The sequence below is a fragment of the Rhinoraja longicauda genome, chromosome 15 (genome assembly GCF_053455715.1).
Source record: "Rhinoraja longicauda isolate Sanriku21f chromosome 15, sRhiLon1.1, whole genome shotgun sequence".
Taxonomy (NCBI): domain Eukaryota; kingdom Metazoa; phylum Chordata; class Chondrichthyes; order Rajiformes; family Arhynchobatidae; genus Rhinoraja; species Rhinoraja longicauda.
The window spans coordinates 45,834,334-45,861,139 of NC_135967.1; the positions used below are offsets into that span (position 1 = coordinate 45,834,334).

Sequence of the window (26,806 nt, forward strand, 5' to 3'; positions counted from 1 at the left end):
ACTAGTTCTATCCCACACCCTAGAAGCCAATTAACCTACAAACCTGCACGCCTTTTGGAATGCAGGTGGAAACCGGAGCACCCGGAGAAAACTCATGCAGTTTATTTCAGCGATACAGCGTGGAAACAGGCCCTTCGGCCCACCGAGTCCACTCCGATCAGCAATCACCTTTATGCTTTTTAAATTACTACCCACTGGGAACAATTTACAGAAGAGAACGATAAAAACCTGCTCGTCTTTAATGTGTAGAGGAACCCGGAGCACCCGGAGAAAACCCACGCAGGTCACGGGGAGAACGTACAAACCCTGTGCAGACAGCACCCGTAGTCGGGGTGGAACCCGGGACTCTGGCGCTGTGAGGCAGCAACGCTACCGCTGCACCACCGTGCCACCATTTTACTACAATTAACCTCTCTACTATGGTGGCGCCGCGGTAGAGTTGCTGCCTCACAGCGCCGGAGACCCGGGTTCCACCCCAACTATGGGAGCTGTCAGTACGTTCTCCCCGTGACCTGCGTGGGTTTTCTCCGAGATCTTCGGTTTCCTCCCACACTCCAAAGACGTGCAGGTGTGTAGGTTAATTGGCTTGGTACAAATGTAAATTGTCCCTAGTGTGTGTGTGTGTAGGATAGCGTTAGTGTGCGGGGATCGCTGGTCGGCGTGGACCTGGTGGGCCGAAGGGCCTGTTTCCACACTGTATCTCTAAAACTAAACTAAACCTCAGTATGAAGTATGAGAAAATAGACTCTCTTCAAAAAAGTGTAAACACAGGAATTTAGAGAGAGAGAGAGTGAGAGAGAGAGAGAGAGAGAGAGTGAGAGAGAGAGAGAGAGAGAGAGAGAGAGAGAGACAGAGAGAGAGAGAGAGAGAGACAGAGACAGAGACAGAGAGCGAGCTTGGAAACAGGCTCTTTGGCCCACTGAGTCCGCACTGACCCATTTACACAAATCTAATCCAATTTAATTCTCCCCATGTCATCTCACCGAAGTCAGGGACCCAACCCGAAACTTCACCTACAAATTTTCTCCAATAATGCAGCCTGACTTGCTACATTACTCCAGCACTTTTTCTGTACACCAGCTTCTGCAGTTCCTTATTTCTAAGCTTCTGACAACTTAGGGTAAGTTGTGCTTATCTCACACCTTTTGTCTTGTCATCTCTGGCCTTTGCCCAACCATGGCCCAGAACTGAAGCACAATAAAGTCTGATTAAAGGTAGCTCGAGAGTCTCTAATGAGGTAGATGGGAGGTTAGGACCGCTCTCTAGCTGGTGAGAGGACGGTTCAGTTACCTTATTTCAGCTGGGATGAAACTGTCCCTGAATCTGGAGGTGTGTGTTTTCACACTTCTGCACCTCTTGCCTGATGGGAGAGGGGAGAAGTGGGAGTGGCCGGGGTGAGACTGGTCCTTGATTATGCTGCTGGCCTTGCCGAGGCAGCGTGAGGTGTAGACGGAGTCAATGGGAGGGAGGTTGGTTTGTGCGACGGTCTATGGGCTACGTCCACAATTCTCTGCAATTTCTTGCGGCCTTGGATGGAGCTGTTCCCAAACCAAGCTCTGATGCGTCCCGATAAAATGCTTTCTGTGGCGCGTCTGTAGAAGTTGGTGAGAGTTGTAGAGGACATGCCAGACTTGCTAAACCTTCTAAGGAAGTAAAGGCCTTGGTCTGCTTTCTTGGTCGTTGCTTCAATATGGGTGGTCCAGAAAAATGTTGGATGGAGCGGTTCCCAAACCAAGCTGTGATAGATCCCGACAAGTTCAGCTGCCTGGGGAATATGGACAAAATCCAGCACGATGTTAAGGTCATAAGTGATTGGAGTAGAATTAGGCTGTTTGGCCCATCAAGTCTGCTCCGCCATTCAATCATGGCTGATCTATCTCTCCCTCCTAACCCCATTCTCCTGCCTTCTCCCCATAACCTCTGACACCCGTACTAATCAAGAATCTATCTATCTCTGCCTTAAATATATCCACTGACTTGGCCTCCACAGTCCTCTGTGGCAATGAGTTCCACAGATTCACCACCCTCTGACTAAAGAAATTCAATAGACAATAGACAATATGTGCAGGAGGAGGCCATTCGGCCCTTCGAGCCAGCACCGCCATTCAATGTGATCGTGGCTGATCATTCTCAATCAGTACCCCGTTCCTGCCTTCTCCCCATACCCCCTGACTCCGCTATCCTTAAGAGCTCTATCTAGCTCTCTCTTGAATGCATTCAGAGAATTGGCCTCCACTGCCTTCTGGGGTAGAGAATTCCACAGATTCACCACTCTCTGACTGAAAAAGTTTATCCTCATCTCAGTTCTAAATGGCCTACCCCTTATTCTTAAACTGTGGCCCCTTGTTCTGGACTCCCCCAACATTGGGAACATGTTTCCTGCCTCTAACGTGTCCAACCCCTTAATAGTCTTATACGTTTCGATAAGATCTCCTCTCATCCTTCTAAATTCCAGTGTATACAAGCCTAGTCGCTCCAGTCTTTCAACACATGACAGTCCAGCCATTCCGGGAATCAACCTAGTAAACCTACGCTGCACGCCCGCAATAGCAAACCTACGCTGCACGCCCTCAATAGCAAACCTACGCTGCACGCCCTCAATAGCAAATACCTCCTCATCTCCTTCCTAAAAGAACGGCCTTTAATTCTGAGGCTGTGCCCTCTGGTCCTAGACTCTCCCACTAGTGGAAACATCCTCTCCACATCCACTCTATCCAGGTCTTTCACCCTTCTGTATGTTTCAATTAGGTAATTCTTGCCAATTACTGAAGCGTTTACTTATAGTCAAGGTTACTCCTTTGTGTCAAATGTTGACCCAACCACTGCTGGGAGTTTGCCTCAAAAACCTTTGGCAACACACGGTCTCCCTGCGAAGATCACTCTGAAGAAGGGTCTCCACCCGAAACCTCACCCATCCCCTCTCTCCAGAGTTGCCGCCTGTCCCGCTGAGTTACTCCAGCATTGTGTGTCTATCGTCGGTGTAAGCCAGCATCTGCAGTTCCTTCGTATGCTCTGACAACGTTTTGTTCCCAGCTACCCTGGCAAAGCCTGGAGTCAAGAGGCTGGTTGTTGTTAATGGTCACAAACTCAGAAATTGACCAAAACGTAATTTCCTTTTGGGGAAAGTAGAACTAGAGGTCAGCACAAACCTGGTGGGCCGAAGGGCCTGTTTCCATTGCTGTTCCTCTAAACTAAACTAAACTAAGCCCTTTATTTAAATTGTTCAGGAAGGAACTGCAGATGCTGGTTTAAACCAAAGATAGACACAAAAAGCTGGAGTAACCCAGCGGGACAGGCAGCATCTCTGGAGAGAAGGAATAGATTTAAATTTTTTAAAAAGATTTTAGAGATACAGCGCGGAAACAGGCCCTTCGGCCCACTGAGTCCGTGCCGCCCAGCGATCCCCGCACATTAACACTATCCTACACACACTAGGGACAATTTTTACATTTATCCAGTCAATTATCCTACGTACCTGCACATCTTTGGAGTGTGGGAGGAAACTGAAGATCTCGGAGAAAACCCACGCAGGTCACGGGGAGAACGTACAAACTCCGTACGGACGGCGCCCGTAGTCGGGATCGAACCTGAGTCTCCGGCGCTGCATTCGCTGTAAGGCAGCAACTCTACCGCTGCGCCACCGTGCTGCCGGTGATGTTTTTCGGGTCGAGACCCTTCTTCAAACTGAGAATCAGGGGAAAAGGAAACGAGAGATAGAGACAGTGACGTAGAGAGATATAGAACAAATGAACGAAAGATTTAGAAAAAAGTAACGATGATCAAGGAAAGACGGAGCCCACAATACGAGTTAGAGTCGTAGCATCATAGAGTGATACAGTGTGGAAACAGGTCCTCAGTCACAACTTGCCCACACCAGTGTCCCAGCCACACTAGTCCCACCTGCCTGCGTTTGGTCCATATCCCTCCAAACCTGTCCTGTCCATGTACCTGTCTAACTGTTTCTTAAACGATGGGATAGTCCCAGCCTCAACTACCTCCACTGGCAGCTCGTTCCATACACACCCACCACCCTCTGTGTGAAAATGTTAACCGCTCGGATTCCTATTAAATCTTTTCCCCTTCACCTTGAACCTATGTCCTCTTGTCCTCGATTCCCCGACTATGGGCAAGAGACTTTGCGCATCTATCCGATCTATTCCTGCCCTGATTTTGTGCACTTATACACAGAGTGAAAATCAACAGGACGACAGTGAAACTAGTACGATGACCGGGGTGGGGAAGGGATGGAGGGCGAGGAGATGCAAGGGTAACTTTATTTAAATTTTTGTTATAACTTCTCAACCCTTACACACTGGCAGAAACAGAAAATAGGTGCAGGGGGAGGCCATTTGGCCCTTCGAGCCTGTGCGCACCGCCATTCATTGTGATCATGGCTGATCATCCACAATCAGTAACCCGTGCCTGCCTTCTCCCCATATCCTTTGATTCCGCTAGCCCCTAGAGCTCTATCTAACTCTCTTTTAAATTCATCCAGTGAATTGGCCTCCACTGCCCTCTGTGGCAGAGAATTCCACACATTCACAACTCTCTGGGTGAAAAAGTTTTTTCTCACCTCAGTTGTAAATGGCCTTCCCTTTATTCTTGGACTGTGGCCCCTGGTTCTGGACTCCCCCAACATTGACAACATGTTTTATAAGAAAATAACTGCAGATGCTGGTACAAATCGAAGGTATTTATTCATAAAATGCTGGAGTAACTCAGCAGGTCAGACGGCATCTCAGGAGAGAAGGAATGGGTGACGTTTCGGGTCGAGACCCTTCTTCAGACTGAACATGTTTCCTGCATCTAGCTTGCCCAGTCTTTTTATAATTTCATACGTCTCTATAAGATCCCCTCTCATCCAGAGTGTGATGAACTGACCCTTTGCAGAAGGTCAATTGGTTTGGGAAGTGTGAGTGGTTCTGACTGGAGCTCTCTGCTTTCCTGCTCGTTACTATAAATCCAGCGGTGAAATAATGTTATCGCCGTGCCCTTTGTAGACCATATAGTCAAGGCACAGACGCTGATCGTGACCGACCTTAGACTTTACTTCAGAGATACAGCGAGGAAACAATCCCTTTGGAGCGCCGAGTCCGAGCCAACCAACTATTACACTAACACGAACCACACATTAACACTACCCTACACACACACACGGGACGATTCTTACACCCACACCACGCCAATCAACCTACAAACCTGTACGTCTTTGGAGTGTGGGAGGAAACCGAAGATCTCGGAGAAAACCCACGCGGGTCACGGGGAGATCGTACAGACTCCGTACAGATGGCGCCCGTAGTCGGGTATCACAAAATGCCGGAGTAACTCAGCAGGTCAGGCAGCATCTAGGAGAGAGACAGTACCCGTAGTCAGGATCAAACCCGGGTCTCTTGCGCTGTAAGCTCTGCAAAGCAGCAATTCTGCCGTTGTGCCACCATCCAGTATGCAGCGAAGAAGCAGGCCCTTCAGCCCACCGAGTCTGTGCCGACCAGCAATCACCCATTCACACTAGTTGTGACCCCAGTGGTACGAATATTGATTTCTCCCACTTCAAGTAACCCCGGCATTCCTTCTCTCCCTCCCCCCCCACCAAAGTCGCACCAGCTTCTCGTTCTCACCCAACAAACAGCCAACAATGGCCGGTTTCCTTTATCATCATTACTTTTTTGCACATTTTTCATTCATTGTTCGTTATCTCTCTACGTCATCATCTATACCTCTCGTTTCCCTTATCCCTAACCAGTCTGAAGAAGGGTCTCGACCCGAAACGTCACCCATTCCTTCTCTCCAGAGATGCTGCCTGTCCCGCTGAGTTACTCCAGCTTTTTTGTGTCTGTCTTCGGTTTAAACCAGCATCTGCAGTTCCTTCCTGCACACTAGTTCTATGTTATCCCACTGTCCCATCCACTTCTGCATACATGGGGCAATTTCAAGAGAGAGCTGGATAGAGCACTTAAGGATAGCGGAGTCAGGGGGTATGGGGAGAAGGCAGGAACGGGGTACTGATTGTGGATGATCAGCCATGATCACATTGAATGGCGGTGCTGGCTCGAAGGGCCGAATGGCCTCCTCCTGCACCTATTGTCTATTGTCTATTCACAGAGTGCCAATTAGCCCACAAACCTGCACGTCCTTGGGATGTGGGAGGAGACCGGGGCACTGGAGAAAATTCCGGAATTTTATTTTGAGATGTGCTTTCCAAGGTTTCAAAGGTCTTTTATTGTCGTTTGTACCAAATAAGGTACAGTGATGTGCGAATTACCATACAGCCATACGAAAATAAAAAAGCAACAAGACACACAACTACATAAAAGTCAACATAAACATCCAGCACACACAGCAGATTCCCCACGTTCCTCACTGTGATGGAAGGCAACAAAATCCCAAACTTCTTCCTCTTTATTCTCCCGCGGTCGGGGCAGTCGAACCATCCTTCGGGGCGATCGAAACTTCCGCGGTTTGGAGTTCCCGAAGTCGGTCTCTGACTAGCGACCGCGGGCTCCGCGATGGTAAGTCCTGCATAGAAACATAGAAACATAGAAAATAGGTGCAGGAGTAGGCCATTCGGCCCTTCGAGCCTGTACGCACCGCCATTCACTGTGATCATGGCTGATCATTCTCATTCAGTACCCCATTCCTGCCTTCTCCCCATACCCCCTGACTCCGCTATCCTTAAGAGCTCTATTTAGCTCTCTCTTGAAATACAGGCAGGTCAAGAAGTATCTGCGGTGAAAGAAAGAGTTAAACGTTCTGGTCACAGAGTCATACGGTGTGGAAACATGCCCTTCGGCCCTGCCTGCCCATGCCGACCAACATGCCTCCTCTACACTAGTCCCACCTGCCTGCGTTTGACCCATATCCCTCCAAACCTGTCTTATGCACCCTTGTACCTGTCCAAATGTCTTTTAAATGCTGTTATAGTACCTGCCTCAACTACCTTCACTAACAGCTTGTTCCTTAAACCCACCACCCTCTGTGTGAAAAGGGCGGCAGGTGATGCAGCGGTAGAGTTGCTGCCTTACAGTGAATGCAGCGCCGGAGACTCGGGTTTGATCCTGACTACGGGCGCCGTCTGTACGGAGTTTGTACGTTCTCCCCGTGACCTGCGTGGGTTTTCTCTGAAATCTTCAGTTTCCTCCCACACTCCAAAGACGTAAAGGGACAGCGAAAGTAAGCATGCAGGTACAGCAGGCAGTGAAGAAAGCTAATGGCGTGTTGCCTTCATAACGAGAGGATTTGAGTACAGGAGCAAAGAAGTCCTTCTGCAGTTGTACAGGGCCCTGGTGAGACCACATCTGGAGTATTGTGGGCAGTTTTGGTCTCCTAATTTGAGGAAGGACGTCCTTGCAATTGAGGCAGTGCAGCGTAGGTTCACCAGGTTAATCCCCGGGATGGCGGGACTGTTATACGAGGAAAGATTGGAAAGACTGGGCTTCTATTCACTGGAGTTTAGAAGGATGAGAGGGGATCTTTTAGAGACGTATAAAATTATAAAAGGACTACTAGACAAGCTAGATACAGGAAAAATGTTCCCAATGTTGGGGGAGTCCAGAATCAGGAGACACAGTCTAAGAATAAAGGGGAGGCCATTTAAAACTGAGATGAAAAGAAACTTTTTCACCCAGAGAGTTGTGAATTCGTGGAATTCTCTGCCACAGAGGGCAGTGGAAGCCAATTCATTGGATGAATTTAAAGTAGAGTTAGATAGAGCTCTCGGGACTAGTGGAATCAAGGGTTATGGGGAGAAGGCAGGCACGGGTTACTGATTGTAGATGATCAGCCATGATCACAATGAATGGCGGTATCACAAAATGCTGGAGTTACTCAGCGGGTCAGGCAGCATCTCAGGAGAGAAGGAATGAATGGCGGTGCTGGCTCGAAGGGCCAAATGGCCTCCTCCTGCACTTATTTTCTATGTTTCTATGTTTGTAGATTAATTGGCTTAGTAAATGTAAAAATTGTCCCTAGTGGGTGTAGGATAGTGTTAATGTGCGGGGATCGCTGGTCGGCGCGGACCCGGTGGGTCGAAAGGCCTGTTTCCGCGCTGTATCTCTAAACTAAAACTAAAAAAGGTTGCTCCTCAGGTTCCTATTAAAACTTTCCCCTCTCATTTTCCTGGATATAGGAATGTGTGCCTGATTGCTGGTGACTTAGTCTGAGTGCACTGAGTGTATATAATTATGAGAGGCGTCGATAAGGTAGACAGTCAGAACCTTTCCCTATTGTGGAAGTGTCCAACACTGGAGGGCGTAGCTATACGGTGAGAGTGGGTAACTTTAATGTAGATGTGTGAGGCAAGCGTTTGACACAGAGGCTGGTGGGGACCTGGAACGCATTGCCAGGGGTGGTGGTGAAGGAAGATACGATAGTGGCGTTGAAGAGGCTTCTACATAGGCAGGTAGACACAAAATGCTGGAGAAACTCAGCGGGTCGGGCAGCATTTCTGGAGAGAAGGAATGGGTGACGTTTCAGCTCGAGACCCTTCTTCAGACTGAAGACTCGACCCGAAACGTCACCCATTCCTTCTCTCCAGAGATGCTGCCTGACCCGCTGAGTTACTCCAGCATTTTGTGTCTACCTTTGATTTTAACCAGCATCTTTTCTACACACATTGAGATAGGCACATGGCAGTGTAGAGAATGGAGTGATACAGATCATGTACAGGCAGATGAGATCAATTTAACTTGACATTATGTTCGGCACAGACATTGCTGGAGAACATGGGTAGGTGACGTTTCACAGAGTGCTGGAGTAACTCAGCGGGTCAGGCAGCATCTCTGGAGAACATGGATAGGTGACATTTCACAGAGTGCTGGAGTAACTCAGTGGGTCAGGCAGCATCTCTGGAGAACATGGATAGGTGACACTAGATAGAGCTCTTAAGGATAGCGGAGTCAGGGGGTATGGGGAGAAGGCAGGAACGGGGTACTGATTGAGAATGATCAGCCATGATCACATTGAATGGTGGTGCTGGCTCGAAGGGCCGAATGGCCTACTCCTGCACCTATTGTCTATTGTCTATTGTGGGCCGAAGGGCCGATTCCCGTGCAGTACTGTTCTATGTAGAAACAAAGATCTGCCGGCGCTGTTTCATACCAAAGACGGACACAAGGTACTGGAGTAACTCAACGGGTCAGGCAGCGACTCTGGAGAAAAAGCAATGGGTGACATTTCAGGTGGGGACCCTTCTGCTGACCATCTGAAAAGGAGTCCTGACCCGAAACATCACCTATCCATGTTCTCCAGAGATGCTGCCCGACCCGCTGAGTTTCTCCAGCACTCTGTGAAACGTCACCTATCCATGTTCTCCAGAGATGCTGCCTGACCTGCTGAGTTACTCCAGCACTCTGTGTCTATCTCCTGTACTGTTCTCTGTTCTGTGACTTGGTGCACTGGTCATTGAACGCTGCCTGAATTTGACATCAGCCCTGACTGCTACCAAATTTGGTCGGTGTCTGCTTGGTTCTGGTTCACTGCAGAAGCAGCATGCCATCCCATTTATGGCAAAGTCAGGCCTGCTGTTTTGAACTAAATTGGAGTAGGATGCAGGCACCAGTTGTATTGTAATTACCGACAGTAAACAAGTCAGGCAACTAAACCTTCATACCAACAACCAGAGAGCAGTCCTGAACTACTATCTCGGACTATCTTTGATTGAACTTTACTGGCTTTATCTTGCACTAAACGTTATTCACATTATTCATAGAAACATAGAAAATAGGTGCAGGAGTAGGCCATTCGGCCCTTCGAGCCTGCACCGCCATTCAATATGATCATGGCTGATCATCCAACTCAGTATCCCGTACCTGCCTTCTCTCCATACCCCCTGATCCCTTTAGCCACAAGGGCCACATCTAACTCCCTCTTAAATATAGCCAATGAACTGGCCTCAACTACCTTCTGTGGCAGAGAATTCCACAGATTCACCACTCTCTGTGTGAAAAATAACTTTCTCATCTCGGTCCTAAAAGACTTCCCCCTTATCCTTAAACTGTGACCCCTTGTTCTGGACTTCCCCAACATCGGGAACAATCTTCCCGCATCTAGCCTGCCCAACCCCTTAAGAATTTTGTAAGTTTCTATAAGATCCCCCTCAATCTTCTAAATTCCAGCGAGTACAAGCCGAGTCTATCCAGTCTTTCTTCATATGAAAGTCCTGCCATCCCAGGGATCAATCTGGTGAACCTTCTCTGTACTCCCTCTATGGCAAGAATGTCCCTCCTCAGATTAGGAGACCAAAACTGTACGCAATACTCCAGGTGTGGTCTCACCAATGCCCTGTACAACTGCATTCCCTTTATCATGTGTCTGTTACACTGTGGACGGCTCGATTGTAATCATGTACTGTCTTTCCGCTGACTGGTTAGCACGCCACAAAAGCTTTTCACTGTACCTCGGTACACGGGACAATAAACTAAGGTCAAAGATAATTTAAATTTGCATTGGTTGGGAGTTGTGGGTGAGGAAACTGTTTCTGCATTAACACCGGCACCTTAGATTGTACAAGGCTTCACGGTTACAAACTTGAACTCTCTTTTATCAGAGTTGCATACTGTTGATAGGATTGTAATCAAGTATTCTCTCTCCGCTGACTGGTTAGCACGTAGCAAAAGCTGTTTACTGCACCTCGGCACATTTGACAACGAACTAAACTGTAACTGTGCAGGAAGGAACTGCAGGTTCTGGTTTCAACCAAAGATAGACACAAGATGCTGGAGTAACTCAGCGGGACAGGCTGCATCTCTGGAGAGAACGAATTGGTGACGTTTCGGGTCGAGACCCTTCTTCAGACCGAGAGTCAGGGGAGAGGGAAGACACAAAGGGTACAAATTGCGTCTGATGAAGGACTTAACGCAAAATCTTCTCTCCAGAGATGTTGCCTGACATTTTGGGTCTATCTTCGGTGTAAACCAGTGTCTGTAGTTTCTGTATTAGCTACAGAGAGAGGTTATCTCTGGGTCTCAGAGTCTTAGAGTGCGGCCCAACGCAAATTGGAGGAACATCACCTCATATTTCGCTTGGGCAGCTTATGCCCCAGCATTCTCTAACTTCAAGTAACCCTCTCTCTCCATCCCTCCCCCTTCCCAGTTCTCCGACCAGTCGTACTGTCTCCGACTACATTTTACCTCAGTTTGCTGTGTTGTTACCTTCTCCCAGCTACCGATGGTCTATTCTACATTTTCCTTGATCTCTGTTCCCTTTGTCCTATTTTCACACCTTACACTTCCTTATCTATGTATTTCCCTCTCCCTTGACATCGGTAGACTCGGTGGGCCGAAATGGCCCGTTTCCACACTGTATCTAGACTAAACTAAACTAAACCTTCGTTCTGAAGAAAGCCATCCTGATTGCCTTCCAGAATGAATCTCAAAGCTTCTTTACAATCTCGATATTCTCAGTTCTTAAATGCAACCATATAGATTGTAATCACTAGATGTTGTTGGAGTGCACATTCTGATCTATGTGTCTCCCTCCCCCGTGGCTCTCTGTCTGAAGAAAGGTTTCCACCCAAAACGTCACCCAATCCTTCTCCCCAGAGATTCTGCCTGACCCGCTGAGTCCCTCTAGCACTTTGTGTTTAATTTAGAGATACAGCGCGGAGACAGGCCCTTTCGGCCCACCGGGTCCGCGCCGACCAGCGATCCCCGCACATTAACAGTATCCTATACCCACTCGGGACAATTTTTTACACGCACCAAGGCAATTAACCTACAAACCTGTACGTCTTTGGAGTGTGGGAGGAAACCGAAGATCTCGGAGAAAACCCACGCGGGTCACGGGGAGAGCGTACAAACTCCGTACAGGCGGCGCCCGTAGTCGGGATCGAACCCGGCCCTCCGGCGCTGCATTCGCTGTAAGCCGGCAACTCTACCGCCGCGCCACCGTGACCGCCCGCCATTTTGTGTCTGTCCACTGTAACCGCAACGGGTGGCCTGGTCTCACTTGCAGATCAAGAAGCAGCAGCAGGAGGTGGTCGACTATCTCCAAGCCAACAAGATCGACTTCGAACGATGCGACATCGCCGTCAACGACGAAAACAGGATGTTCATGAGGGAGAACGTTCCGGAGAAGTGGCGGCCTGTGAGTGGGGTCCCACTTCCACCTCAGATCTTCAACAAAGATCACTACTGTGGGGTAAGGTGGGCTCGCGACTCTGCCCTGAGTGTGTGGGGGGGGGGGGTGGGTTGTGTGGCGGACTGTGTGTGGGGGGGGTTAATCGGTACGTTCATAAGTGATAGGAGCAGAATTAGGCCACTCGGCCCATCAAGTCTACTCTGCCATTCAATCATGGCTGATCTATCTCTCCTTCCAAACCCCATTCTCCTGCCTTCTCCCCATAACCTCCGACACCCGTAATAATCAAGATTCGATCTATCTCTGCCTCGAACACATCCATTGACTTGGCCTCCACAGCCTTCTGCGGCAATGAATCCCACAGATTCACCGCCCTCTGACTAAAGAAATCCCCCCTCATCTCCTTCCTAAAAGAACGTCCTTTAATTCTGAGGCTGTGACCTCCAGTCTGAGACTCTCCCATTCTTCATTAGACAGGGTGTCAGAGGTTTAGATTTAGATTTTAGATTTAGAGATACAGCGGGGAAACAGGCCCTTCGGCCCACCGAGTCCGCGCCGCCCAACGATCCCCACACACTAACACTATCCGGCACGCACTAGAGGCAATTTACACTTATACCAAGCCAATTAACCTACAAACCTGCACGTCTTTGGAGTGTGGGAGGAAACCGGAGATCTCGGAGAAAACCCATGCGGTCTCAGGGACCCGTAGTCAGGATGGAACCTGGGTCTCTGGCGCTGTAAGGCAGCAACTCTACCGCTATGCCACCTGTATGTGAAACCTTGGTCTTCTGTTCCACAGCGCTCTGATTCCACCTTCTCTCTTCCCAGAACTTTGAAGCATTTTTCGATGCCAGAGAGAACAACGCTGTCTATGCATTCCTCGGACTGACGCCCCCACCGGGATCAAAGGTTAGATCGCAACTCAACTCAACCCAGACCAACTTCATACTTAAGGGTTAAGAGAGTTACAGAGTCATAGAGCACGGACCAAGATGAATGACAGGAATGAACGAATTCGAGATGGATTCTTAGAACAGCTTGTACTGGAGCCTACCAGGGAGAAGGCAATTCTGGATTTAGTGTTGTGTAATGATCCTGATCTGATAAGGGGACTAGAGGTAAAAGAGCCATTAGGAGGCAGTGATCACAACATGATAAGTTTTACTCTGCAAATGGAAAGGCAGAAGGGAAAATCGGAAGTGTCGGTATTGCAGTATAGCAAAGGGGATTACAGAGGCATGAGGCGGGAGCTGGCCAAAATTGATTGGAAGGAGGCCCTAGCAGGGAAGACGGTAGAACAGCAATGGCAGGTATTCCTGGGAATAATGCAGAGGTTGCAGGATCAATTTATTCCAAAGAGGTGGAAAGACTCTAAGGGGAGTAAGAGACACCTGTGGCTGACAAGGGAAGTCAGGGACAGCATAAAAATTAAGGAGAGGAAGTATAACATAGCAAAGAAGAGTGGGAAGACAGAGGATTGGGACTCTTTTAAAGAGCAACAAAAGTTAACTAAAAAGGCAATACGAGGAGAAAAGATGAGGTACGAGGGTAAACTAGCCAATAATATAAAGGAGGATAGCAAAAGTTTTTTTAGGTACGTGAAGAGGAAAAAAATAGTCAAGGCAAATGTGGGTCCCTTGAAGACAGAAGCAGGGGAATTTATTATGGGGAACAAAGAAATGGCAGACGAGTTAAACCGTTACTTTGGATCTGTCTTCACTGAGGAAGATACACACAATCTCCCAAATATTCTAGGGGCTGGAGAACCTAGGGTGATGGAGGAACTGAAGGAAATCCACATTAGGCAGGAAATGGTTTTGGGTAGACTGATGGGACTGAAGGCTGATAAATCCCCAGGGCCTGATGGTCTGCATCCCAGAGTACTTAAGGAGGTGGCTCTAGAAATAGTGGAAGCATTGGAGATCATTTTTCAATGTTCTATAGATTCAGGATCAGTTCCTGTGGATTGGAGAATAGCAAATGTTATCCCACTTTTTAAGAAAGGAGGGAGAGAGAAAACGGGTAATTATAGACCAGTTAGTCTGACATCAGTGGTGGGGAAAATGCTGGAGTCAATTATAAAAGACGAAATTGCTGAGCATTTGGATAGCAGTAACGGGATCGTTCCGAGTCAGCATGGATTTACGAAGGGGAAATCATGCTTGACAAATCTACTGGAATTTTTTGAGGATGTAACTAGGAAAATTGACAAGGGAGAGTCAGTGGATGTGGTGTACCTCGACTTTCAGAAAGCCTTCGACAAGGTCCCACATAGGAGATTAGTGGGCAAAATTAGGGCACATGGTATTGGGGGTAGGGTACTGACATGGATAGAAAATTGGTTAACAGACAGAAAGCAAAGAGTGGGGATAAATGGGTCCCTTTCGGAATGGCAGGCAGTGACCAGTGGGGTACCGCAAGGTTCGGTGCTGGGACCCCAGCTATTTACGATATACATTAATGACTTAGACGAAGGGATTAAAAGTACCATTAGCAAATTTGCAGATGATACTAAGTTGGGGGGTAGTGTGAATTGTGAGGAAGATGCAATAAGGCTGCAGGGTGACCTGGACAGGTTGTGTGAGTGGGCGGATACATGGCAGATGCAGTTTAATGTAGATAAGTGTGAGGTTATTCACTTTGGAAGTAAGAATAGAAAGGCAGATTATTATCTGAATGGTGTCAAGTTAGGAGGAGGGGGGGTTCAACGAGATCTGGGTGTCCTAGTGCATCAGTCAATGAAAGGAAGCATGCAGGTTCAGCAGGCAGTGAAGAAAGCCAATGGAATGTTGGCCTTCGTAACAAGAGGAGTTGAGTATAGGAGCAAAGAGGTCCTTCTACAGTTGTACCGGGCCCTGGTGAGACCGCACCTGGAGTACTGTGTGCAGTTTTGGTCTCCAAATTTGAGGAAGGATATTCTTGCTATGGAGGGCGTGCAGCGTAGGTTCACTAGATTAATTCCCGGAATGGCGGGACTGTCGTATGTTGAAAGGCTGGAGCGATTGGGCTTGTATACACTGGAATTTAGAAGGATGAGGGGGGATCTTATTGAAACATATAAGATAATTAGGGGATTGGACACATTAGAGGCAGATAACATGTTCCCAATGTTGGGGGAGTCCAGAACAAGGGGCCACAGTTTGAGAATAAGGGGTAGGCCATTTAGAACGGAGATGAGGAAGAACTTTTTCAGTCAGAGGGTGGTGAAGGTGTGGAATTCTCTGCCTCAGAAGGCAGTGGAGGCCAGTTCGTTGGATGCTTTCAAGAGAGAGCTGGATAGAGCTCTTAAGGATAGCGGAGTGAGGGGGTATGGGGAGAAGGCAGGAACGGGGTACTGATTGATAGTGATCAGCCATGATCGCATTGAATGGCGGTGCTGGCTCGAAGGGCTGAATGGCCTACTCCTGCACCTATTGTCTATTGTCTATTGTCTATTGACTTTATTGTCACATGATAAGGTGTCAAGAGGGGTTATGGGGAGAAGGCAGGAGAATGGGGTTCGGAGGGAGAGATAGATCAACCATGATCGAATGGCGGAGTAGACTCGATGGGCCGAATGGCCTAATTCTACTCCTATCCCTGGAATTTAGAAGGAGGAGAGGGAAATTAACTGCAATTTAGGTTGAGAGGGGATCTTATAGAAACCTTTAAAATTCTTAAGGGATTGGGCACGCTAGATGCAGGAAACATGTTCCCGATGTTGGGGGAGTCCAGAACCAGGGGCCACAGTTTAAGAATAAGGGGTAGGCCATTTAAGACTGAGGTGAGAAGGGACTTTTTCACCCAGAGAGTTGTGAATCTGTGGAATTCTCTGCCATAGAAGACAGTGGAGGCCGATTCAATCGATGTTTTCAAGAGAGAGTTAAATATAGCTCTTGGGGCTAACGGAATCAAGGGATATGGGGAGAAAGCAGGAACGGGGTACTGATTTCGGATGATCAGCCATGATCATATTGAATTAAAACTGAGGTGAGAAGGAACTTTTTCACCCAGTGAGTTGTGAATTTGTGGAATTCTCTGCCACAGAGGGCAGTGGAGGTCAATTCACTGAATGGATTTAAGAGAGAGTTAGATAGAGCTCGAGGGGCTAGTGGAATCAAGGGATATGGGGAGAAGGCAGGCACGGGTTAATGAGTGTGAACGATCAGCCATGATCACAATGAATGACGAAGGGCCGAATGGCCTCCTCCTGCAGCTATTTTCTATGTTTCTATGAATGGCGGTGCTGGCTCGAAGGGCCGAATGGCCTCCTCCTGCACCTATTTTCTATGTTTCAATGTTTCTATCACTTAAGACAAGTCACAGCGGGTCCCCATTGCCCATTGTTCTTACCCCCCCCCCCCCTCCGTCTGCGCCACACACCCCCTAAACCGTTCCTATCCGTGTACAACCCCTCCGGCAGCTCGTTCCGTTTGCCCGCTGGCTGTCGGGGGTGTTTCATTGTCATATATACCGACAGCGCAACCTTGCCATCCTTATTTGAGTAAGTAATTGGAGGTAGGGTACTGGAGGTAGGGTACTGACATGGATAGAAAATTAGTTGACAGACAGAAAGCAAAGAGTGGGGATAAATGGGTCCCTTTCAGAATGGCAGGCAGTCACTAGTGGGGTACCACAAGGCTCGGTGCTGGGACCGCAGCTATTTACAATATACGTTAATGACTTGGATGAAGGGATTAAAAGTGCCATTGGCAAATTTGCAGATGATACAAAGCTGGGTGGTAGTGTGAACTGTGAGGAAGATGCTATGAGGTTGCAGGGTGACTTGGACAGGTTGTGTGAGTGGGCGGATGCATGGCAGATGCAGTTTAATGTGGATAAGTGTGAGGTTATCTGAATGGTGTCAAGTTAGGAACAGGGAACGTACAACGAGATCTGGGTGTCCTAGTGCATCAGTCACTGAAAGGAAGCATGCAGGTACAGCAGGCAGTGAAGAAAGCCAATGGAATGTGGGCCTTCATAACAAGAGGAGTTGAGTATAGGAGCAAAGAGGTCCTTCTGCAGTTGTACAGGGCCCTAGTGAGACCGCACCTGGAGTACTGTGTGCAGTTTTGGTCTCCAAATTTGAGGAAGGATATTCTTGCTATTGAGGGCGTGCAGCGTAGGTTTACTAGGTTAATTCCCAGAATGGCGGGACTTTCATATGTTGAAAGCCTGGAACGACTAAGCTTGTATACACTGGAATTTAGAAGGATGAGAGGAGATCTTATCGAAACATATAAGATTATTAAGGGATTGGACACGTTAGAGTCAGGAAACATGTTCCCAATGTTGGGGGAGTCCAGAACAAGGGGCCACAGTTTATGGCAGTGGAGGCCATTTAGAACGGAGATGAGGAAAAACGTTTTCAGTCAAAGAGTTGTGAATCTGTGGAATTCTCTGCCTCAGAAGGCAGTGGAGGCCAATTCTCTGAATGCATTCAAGAGAGAGCTGGATAGAGCTCTTAAGGATAGCGGAGTCAGGGGGTATGGGGAGAAGGCAGGAACAGGGTACTGATTGAGAATGATCAGCCATGATCACATTGAATGGCGGTGCTGGCTCAAAGGGCCGAATGGCCTCCTCCTGCACCTATTGTCTATTGTCTATAAACCAGCATAGGTTTGCCGTTAATAGGCCGAAGGCCCTGTGTCCGCGCAGCGCGTAACTCCATGATTTTGGAAGCAAAGCACAATGTTTACTCACAAGTTGTGCACGGTGGCGCAGCGGTAGAGTCGCTGCCTCACAGCGCCGGAGACCCGGGTTCGATCCCGACAACGGGCGCCGTCTGTACGGAGTTTGTATGTTCTCCCCGTGACATGCGTGGGTTTTCTCCGAGGTCTTCGGTTTCCTCCCACACTCCAAAGACATAGAAACATAGAAAATAGGTGCAGGAGTAGGCCATTTGGCCCTTCGAGCCTGCACCACCATTCAATATGATAATGGCTGATCATCCAACTTAGTATCCTGTACCTGCCTTCTCTCCATACCCCCTGATCCCTTTAGCCACAAGGCCACATCTAACTCCCTCTTAAATATTAAATATGGCCCTTGTGGCTAAAGGGATCAGGGGGTATGGAGAAAAAGCAGGTACAGTATACTGAGTTGGATGATCAGCCATGATCATATTGAATGGTGGTTCAGGCTCTAACTCCCTCTTAAATATAGCCAATGAACTGGCCTCAACTACCTTCTGTGGCTGAGAATTCCACAGACTCACCACTCTCTGTGTGAAAACAAAATTCTCATCTCGGTCCTAAAAGACTTCCCCCTTATCCTTAAACTGTGACCCCTTGTTCTGGAAGACATGCAGGTTTGTAGGTTAATTGGCTTGGTAAAATGTAAAAATTGTCCCTAGTGTGTGTAGGATAGTGCTAACGTGCGGGGATCGCTGGGCGGCGCGGACCCGGTGGGCCGAAGGGCCTGTTTCCGCGCTGTATCTCTAAACTAAACTAAACTAAACTAAAAAAATGTTAGCTGGCTTGTTAAAACATAGTTGCCCCTGCCAAAGTAAATGAGCAAAAGTTGCCCCAAAGTTTGGAAATTCATTTGCCAGCCCTCTGCAAACGACAGAATCTCCAACCCCCCCTCTTCCTCCCCACCCAAAGTCTTGTATTTTCACGGGGAGAAGTGAAACGTGCGGATTCTATTCTGGGTCAAAATGTGTGATCACGTTGCACTGTAGGCGTTGCCATGGAGACAGACCATTAATGACCCAGAGTTCCTGTTGTGCTGCCAAATATAACAACTCTGCAAACTTTAAATGGAGACATGGTGTTGAATTTTAAAACTAAACTTCTGGACTGTAAATGTGCCTATTTTAGTAGAGTTTCGTTTATTGTCACGTGTGCCTAAGGTGGAGTGAAAAGCTTTTGTGGCGCGCTAACCGGTCAGCGGAAAGACAATGCACGATTAGGCTTGTATACACCGGAATTTAGAAGGATGAGCGGAGATCTTATCGAAACGTATAAGATTATTAAGGGGTTGGACACGTTAGAGGCAGGAAACATGTTTCCCAATGTTGGGGGAGTCCAGAACAAGGGGCCACAGTTTAAGAATAAGGGGTAGGCCATTTAGAACTGAGATGAGGAAAAACTTTCAGTCATAGAGTTGTGAATCTGTGGAATTCTCTGCCTCAGAAGGCAGTGGAGGCCAATTCTCTGAATGCATTCAAGAGAGAGCTAGATAGAGCTCTTAAGGATTGCGGAGTCAGGGGGGTATGGGGAGAAGGCAGGAACGGGGTACTGATTGAGAATGATCAGCCATGATCACATTGAATGGCGGTGCTGGCTCGAAGGGCCGAATGGCCTCCTCCTGCACCTATTGTCTATTGTCCCCATAACTCCTGACACCCGCACTAATCAAGAACCTGTCAATCTCCACCTTAGAAATATCCATTGACGGCCTCCACAGCATTCTTTTTTTATTTTTTATTTTTTAGAAATACAGCGCGGAAACAGGCCCTTCGACCCACCGAGTCCGTGCCGCCCAGCGATCCCTGCACATTAACATTAAGGGCCTGTTTCCGTGCTCTATCTCTAAACCTAAATAAACCTAAACTTCGATTCTCTCCGTGAAAACGCAACACAGTGGCGGGGGATTCTGCCGTGGGCAGAGGGCTGGCAAATGAATTTCCCGGGAGGAAGGGTAACCAAATCTGGACGAAAGTCTTAGTTTACTTTGGCTGTGTTGGCCCTGTTTTCACAATCCAGCTAACTGTTCTCTACGTACTGCCACCACCACACTGGGACTAGATCCCATGAACACACTTCACAATCGATCTGTTGACCCAGTTTACAAGGACAAGGGGGGACCTCATTGCAACATACAGAATAGTGAAAGGCCTGGATAGAGTGGATGTGGAGAGAATGTTTCCACTAGTGGGAGAGTCTAGGACTAGAGGGTCATAGCCTCAGAATTAAAGGACGTTTCTTTAGGAAGGAGATGAGGGGGAATTTCTTTAGGGTGAATCTGTGGAATCCTTTGCCACAGACGGCTGTGGAGGCCAAGTCAATGGATATTTTTGAGGCAGAGATAGATAGATTCGTGATTAGTGCGGGTGTCGGGGGTTAAGGGGAGAAGGCAGGAGAATGGGGTTAGGAGGGAGAGATAGATCGGCCATGGTTGAATGGCGGAATAGAGTAGACTTGATGGGCCAATTGGCTTAATTCTGCTCTTATCTCTTAAGAACATGACCTTATGACCTAAAATCTTGTGAAACCCCTGAGGATTGCAGAGTGGAATGAACTATATTCTACACTCGGCACCTTCCCCCTTGTTCTACCTGTTGTACTTGAGTCTGACTTGATTGTACTTGTATATGGTACCAGACCAAGTGGACCTGTTGGGTCCAAACCTCTCCTGCATTGGTGCAGCACCCTCTCCTCCCCGCATCTCCCCTCCTCCCTCACCTCTCCTCCACCTCCCTCCCCTCTCCTCCCCCTCCTTCCCCCTCCCCTCCCTTTACCCCCTCTCCCCCTCCCCCCTCAACCCCCCCTTATCCTCCCTCCTTTAAACTTTAAAATGTGAATAACTTTAAAAAATATAACACCGATTTCAATGAAACTTCTTCCATTAGCACCAATGGGACGACTGTTGTTCAGGAACAAACAAACAAACAAACGAGAGTTTTAGTGTAAAGATTATCTGATCTGTTTGGATAGCTTACAAAACAATGCTTTTCACTGTACCTCAGTACACATGACAAAAATAAACCGAAACCAAATCTGGACGAAAGTCTTAGTTCACTTTAGTTTACTTTAGAGATACAATACGGACACAGGCCCTTCGGCCCACCGAGTCCGTGCCGACCAGCGATAAACCCACACACCAGCACTATCCTACACACTAGGAACAGTTTACAATTTTTGCAGAAGCCAAATTTAACCTGCACGTCTTTGGAGTGTGGGAGGAAATCGGAGCGAAATTGTGAATGATGTCAGTCCTTGTGAATTCCACACCCAACTCACATCTGTTGGGCATTAGCTGTACCACAACCATGAGAATGAACAGGGTTAGGATTCTCATAACACAGCCAGTTCCACCACATTTTCATGACTTAAAGCTGCCTGGATTATTTGGATATTAGCTATGAGGAAAGTGCAGGAAGGAAGTGCAGATGCTAATTTAGCTTGGTTTAGAGACACAGCGTGGAAACAGGCCCTTCGGCCCACCGGGTTTGCGCCGACCAGCGATCCCCGCACGCTCACACGATCCTCCACACACACACACACACACTAGGGACAATTTTTACATTTACCAAGTCAATTAACTTACATACCTGCACGTCTTTGGAGTGTGGGAGGAAACCGAAGATCTGGGAGAAAAACCCACTCAGGTCACGGGGAGAACGTACAAACTCCGTACAGACGGCGCCCGTAGACGGGATCGAACCCGGGTCTCTGGCGCTGCATTCGCTGTAAGGCGGCAACTCTACCGCTGCGCCACCGTGCCACCTAGTTTAAACCAAAGAGAGAAATAAAAAGCTGGAGTAACTCAGCGGGACAGGCGGCATCTCTGGAGAGAAGGAATGGGTGACGTTTTGGGTCGAGACCCTTCTGCCTGTCCCGCTGAGTTACTCCGGCTTTCTGTGTCTACGGCTACAAGGACAGGCTGGAGAAGCTAGGATTGCTAGGAAGGTCGAATGAAGGCCTGAGAGAAGCAGATAAAATGATGAGAGGCATAGACAGGGTAGACAGTCAGAACCTTTATAATGTCATAAACTGGAAGGCATAGCTTCAAGGTGAGAGGGGCAAAGTTTAAAGGAGATGTGCGTGGCTGTTTTTGGTGGGGTGCCTGGTACGTGCTGCCAGTGGTGGAGGCAGATGCGATAGTGGTGTTTTGGAGGCCTTTAGATAGGCATGTAGATATACAGGGAATGCAAGGATATGTATCACGTGCAGGCAAGAGGAGATCAGTTTAACCTGGCATCATGTTCGGCACAATGTTTGTGAGCCGAAGGGCCTTTTCCTGTGCTATCCTGCTCTATAAATATGGGCGGCACGGTGACGCAGCGGTAGAGTTGCTGCCTCACAGTGTCAGAGACCCGGGTTCGATCTCGACTTGTGGTGCTGTCTGTGAGGAGTTTGCACGTTCTCCCCGTGACCGCGTGGGTTTACTCCGGGTGCTCCGGTTTCCTCCCACATCCCAAAGACGCGCGGGTTAATTGGTCCTCCGTAAATTGCCCCCTAGTGTCTGGAGAGGGGATGTGAAACTGGGATAACATAGAACTAGTGGGAGATCCTTCTTCCCTGTGGCTATCAAACTGCACAACTCCTCCCCCTTCTGTCGTGGGGTAGACTGACTCCCCTCCCACCCCCAATCTTTGCACATCCCCAATCCTTTCCACTCATCACTTTAATCTCATGTTTCATGTATCATGTGTTTTATGACTGTTGGCAGATCAATTTCCGTCCTGGGATAAATAAAGTTCTATCGTATCGTATCTCTAAACTAGATTAAACTAATCTAAGGATGTGCTGAAAAAAAGCCCCAAATGTGTACAGACGCTCCCAGGCTTATAGACAATAGGTGCAGGAGGAGGCCATTCGGCCCTTCGAGCCAGCACTGCCATTCAACGTGATCATGGCTGATCATTCTCAATCAGTACCCCGTTCCTGCCTTCTCCCCATACCCCCTGACTCCGCTATCCTTAAGAGCTCTATCTAGCTCTCTCTTGAATGCATTCAGAGAATTGGCCTCCACTGCCTTCTAAGGCAGAGAATTCCACAGATTCACAACTCTCTGACTGAAAAAGTTTTTCCTCATCTCAGTTCAAAATGGCCTACCCCTTATTCTTAAACTGTGGCCCCTGGTTCTGGACTCCCCCAACATTGGGAACATGTTTCCTGCCTCTAACGTGTCCAACCCCTTAATAATCTTATACGTTTTCGATAAGATCTCCTCTCATCCTTCTAAATTCCAGTGTATACAAGGCTTCCGATGCTTCGACGCCATCTTGGTCGTATCGATGTCTAATCCCGTCAATTTTCTTTTTGTTCAGGAGGCAGAAGCGATGGCAAAACGAGACGCATGAAGTTCAATCTCGGCGCACTCCAAAGTTATTAAAGAGAAACAGACCATGCAATTTACGTTGTCACTGAGAAGAATTTTAGAGAGGCTGTCAGTGGAAGTCCCTCTCATTTAGTTCCAATATCCCAGTTAGCTTCCTTGATAACTAGCAGCTGGGTAAACACAAACCACCCAAGACATGTTAATGAATATTTTTCATAGCCTTATTTTTCTACCTGGTCATCTGACCTTATTTATGCGGGCAGTCCAGCTGTTACCCGGAAGGTGACGTGTTGGATGAAATTCTTCACCCAGTTTTGTTTTTGAGTTTCTGCTCAGTTTTTTTAGAGATACAGCGCGGAAACAGGCCCTTCGGCCCAACGGGTCCGCGCCGCCCAGCGATCCCCGCACATTAACACTATCCTACACACACTAGGGACAATTTTTACATTTACCCAGTCAATTAACCTACATACCTGCACGTCTTTGGAGTGTGGGAGGAAACCGAAGATCTCGGAGGAAACCCACGCAGGTCACCTGGAGAACGTATATTCTTCATGCTTTGATCTCGTTACATGGAGAGTTTGTGCCTCAGTTTTCTTGCTGCTTTGTTGTTCCTTCACAGTCTTAACCATCATCTGTCACAAATATTGATCACATTTTAAAGGCATTCCTTTATCTAGTCCAGAACACAGTTCTGAACCAAAGAAACAAAAAAAAAAACGATTATCTTATCACGACCAAGATGCCCCATCTACACTAGTCCCACCTGTCCGCGTTTGGCCCATGTCCCCCTAAGCCTTTCCTATACATGTACCTTAGATTTAGATTTTTAGAGATACAGCGCAGAAACAGGCCCTTCGGCCCACCGGGTCCGCACCGCCCAGCGATCCCCGCACATTAACACTATCCTACAATTTTTTACATTTGCCCAGCCAATTAACCTACAAACCTGTACGTCTTTGGAGTGTGGGAGGAAACCGAAGACCTCGGAGAAAACCCACGCAGGTCACGGGGAGAACGTACAAACTCCGTACAGACCGCGCCCGTAGTCAGGATCGAACCTGAGTCTCCGGCGCTGCATTCGCTGTAAGGCAGCAACTCTACCGCTGCGCCACCGTGCTGCCCTAAATGCCTCTTAATAGCACCTTATCGTTCTCATACCTGCTTCAACTATCTCCTCTGGCAGCTCGTTCCATACACCCACCACCCTCAGGTTCCTATTAAATCTTTCCCCTCTCACCTTAAATCGATGTCCCCTGGTTCTTGATTCCCCTATTCTGGGTACAAGACCCTCTGCTATCATTCTTATCTACACCCATCTACGTTGTTCTGTTCATTACTTATCCAGTTCCATTTCCCTCAACCCCATTCTCCTGCCTTCTCCCCATAACCTCTGGCACCCTTGAGAATCTGCCAATCCCTTTAAAAATACCCAATGATGGCCTCCACACAGTCTGTGCCAATGAATCCCACAGATTCACCACCCTCTGACTCAAGAAATCCCTCCTAATCTCCAATCCTAAAGGTACGTTCATGTTCATAGATTCTAGGAGCAATAGACAATAGGTGCAGGAGGAGGCCATTCGGCCTTTCGAGCCAGCACCGCCATTCAATGTGATCATGGGTGATCATTCTCAATCAGTACCCCGTTCCTGCCTTCTCCCCATACCCCCTGACTCTGCTATCCTTAAGAGTTCTATCCAGCTCTCTCTTGAATGTATTCAGAGAATTGGCCTCCACTGCCTTCTGAGGCAGAGATTTCCACAGATTCACAACTCTCTGACTGAAAAAGTTTTTCCTCATCTCAGTTCTAAATGGCCTACCCCTTATTCTTAAACTGTGGGCCCTTGTTCTGGACTCCCCCAACATTGGGAACATGTTTTCTGCCTCTAACGTGTCCAACCCCTTAATAATCTTATACGTTTCGATAAGATCTCCTCTCATCCTTCTAAATTCCAGTGTATACAAGCAGAATTAGGCCATTCGGCCCCTCAAGTCTACTCCGCCACTCAATCGTGGCTGATCTATCTTTCCCTCTCGACCTCATTCTCTTGCCTTCTCCCCATAACCCTTGACACCCGCACTAATCAAGAATCTGCCAATCTCCTCCTTAAGAACACCCATTGACTTGGCCTCCACTGCCGTCTGTGCCAATGAATCCCACAGATTTACCACCCTCTGACTAACGAAATTCTTCCTCGTCTCCACGTCCTTGTATTCTGAGGCTGTGACCTCTGGTCCTAGACTTTCCCACCAGTGGAAACACCGTCTCCACATCCACCATTTTGTCTTGCAACGTGTTGCTTGATGTTGTATTCTAGACCAATCTACAGGGGAATAAATCTTGTAAAGTCAATCCTTGTGTCTCTGATATTCGTATTCACTGTTACAATCATGTACACTGATGAAAATTAAAAATAAATATTACATTTGATGCAGACCGATGCTTTGCCTCAAACCTTTTGTACTTGGCCTTCCATCCTAATGTGTTTGAATCTAATCTCTTTTCTTGTTCCCATCTTGTGAAAGGGCTGTTCTACCCTTGGATTCCACAGAAGTTAAATGGTATTGGTGGGCGCAGCAGGTAGAGCTGCTGCCTCACAGTGCCAGAGACTCAGGTTCGATCCTGACCTCGGGCGCTGTCCGTGTGGAGTTTGCACATTCTCCCTGTGACTGTTTCCTACCACGTCCCAGGGCAGGCGGGTTTGTGGGTTAATCGGCACTCTGTAAATTGCCCCTTAGTGTGTAGGGAGTGGATGAGAAAGTGGGATAACATGGAACTATTGTGAATGGCCGATCGATGGTCAGTGTGGGCTCGGTGGGCCGAAGGGCCTGTTTCCATGCTGTATCTTATCATATCATATCGTATATATACAGCCGGAAACAGGCCTTTTCGGCCCACCAAGTCCGTGCCGCCCAGCGATCCCCGTACATTAACACTATCCTACACCCACTAGGGACAATTTTTACATTTACCCAGCCAATTAACCTACATACCTGTACGTCTTTCAAACAAACAAATTGGAAGGTGCAGCATGGAAACAGGCCCTTCGCCCCAACAAGTCCATACTGACCATCTGAAGAAGGGTCTCGACCCGAAACGTCACCCATTCCTTCTCTCAAGAGATGCTGCCTTGTCCCACAGAGTTACTCCAGCCTTTTGTGTCTACCTTCGGACTAAACCAGCATCTCCAGTTCCTCCCTATACCCTTTCACGCTAGTTCACGAGGTTAATCCCTGGGATGGCGGTACTGTCATAGATTGGAAAGATTGAAAGATTGGAATGACTAGGCCTGTATTCACTGGAGTTTAGAAGGAGGAGAGGGGATCTTATGGAAACGTATAAAATCATAAAAGGACTGGACAAGCTAGATGTAGCAAAAATGTTCCCAATGTTGGGGGAGTCCAGAACCAGGGGCCACGCAGTCTAAGAATAAAGGGGAGGCCATTTAAAACTGAGGTGAGAAGAAACCTTTTCACCCAGAGAGTTGTGAATTTGTGGAATTCTCCACCACAGAGGGCAGTGGAGGCCAATTCACTGGATGAATTTAAAAGAGAGTTGGATAGAGCTCTAGGGGCTAGTGGAATCAAGGGATATGGGGAGAAGGCAGGCATGGGTTACTGATTGTGGACGATCAGCCATGATCACAATGAATGGCGGTGCTGGCTCGAAGGGCCAAATGGCCTCCACTTGCACCTATTTTATAGACAATAGACAATAGGTGCAGGAGTAGGCCAT

General features: G+C 48.0%; 1 protein-coding gene across 1 annotated transcript; it reads left to right on the top strand.

Moving 5' to 3' along the window:
• The first annotated feature begins 6,406 nt into the window (after positions 1-6,406).
• Positions 6,407-25,501, top strand: LOC144600700 (adapter SH3BGRL-like). Its single transcript, XM_078412605.1, has 4 exons — positions 6,407-6,509; positions 11,950-12,135; positions 12,907-12,987; positions 23,057-25,501. Exons 1-4 carry the CDS (start codon positions 6,507-6,509, stop codon positions 23,087-23,089), a joined length of 303 nt encoding a protein of 100 aa, XP_078268731.1. The 5' UTR covers positions 6,407-6,506; the 3' UTR covers positions 23,090-25,501.
• Positions 25,502-26,806: the final 1,305 nt, after the last annotated feature.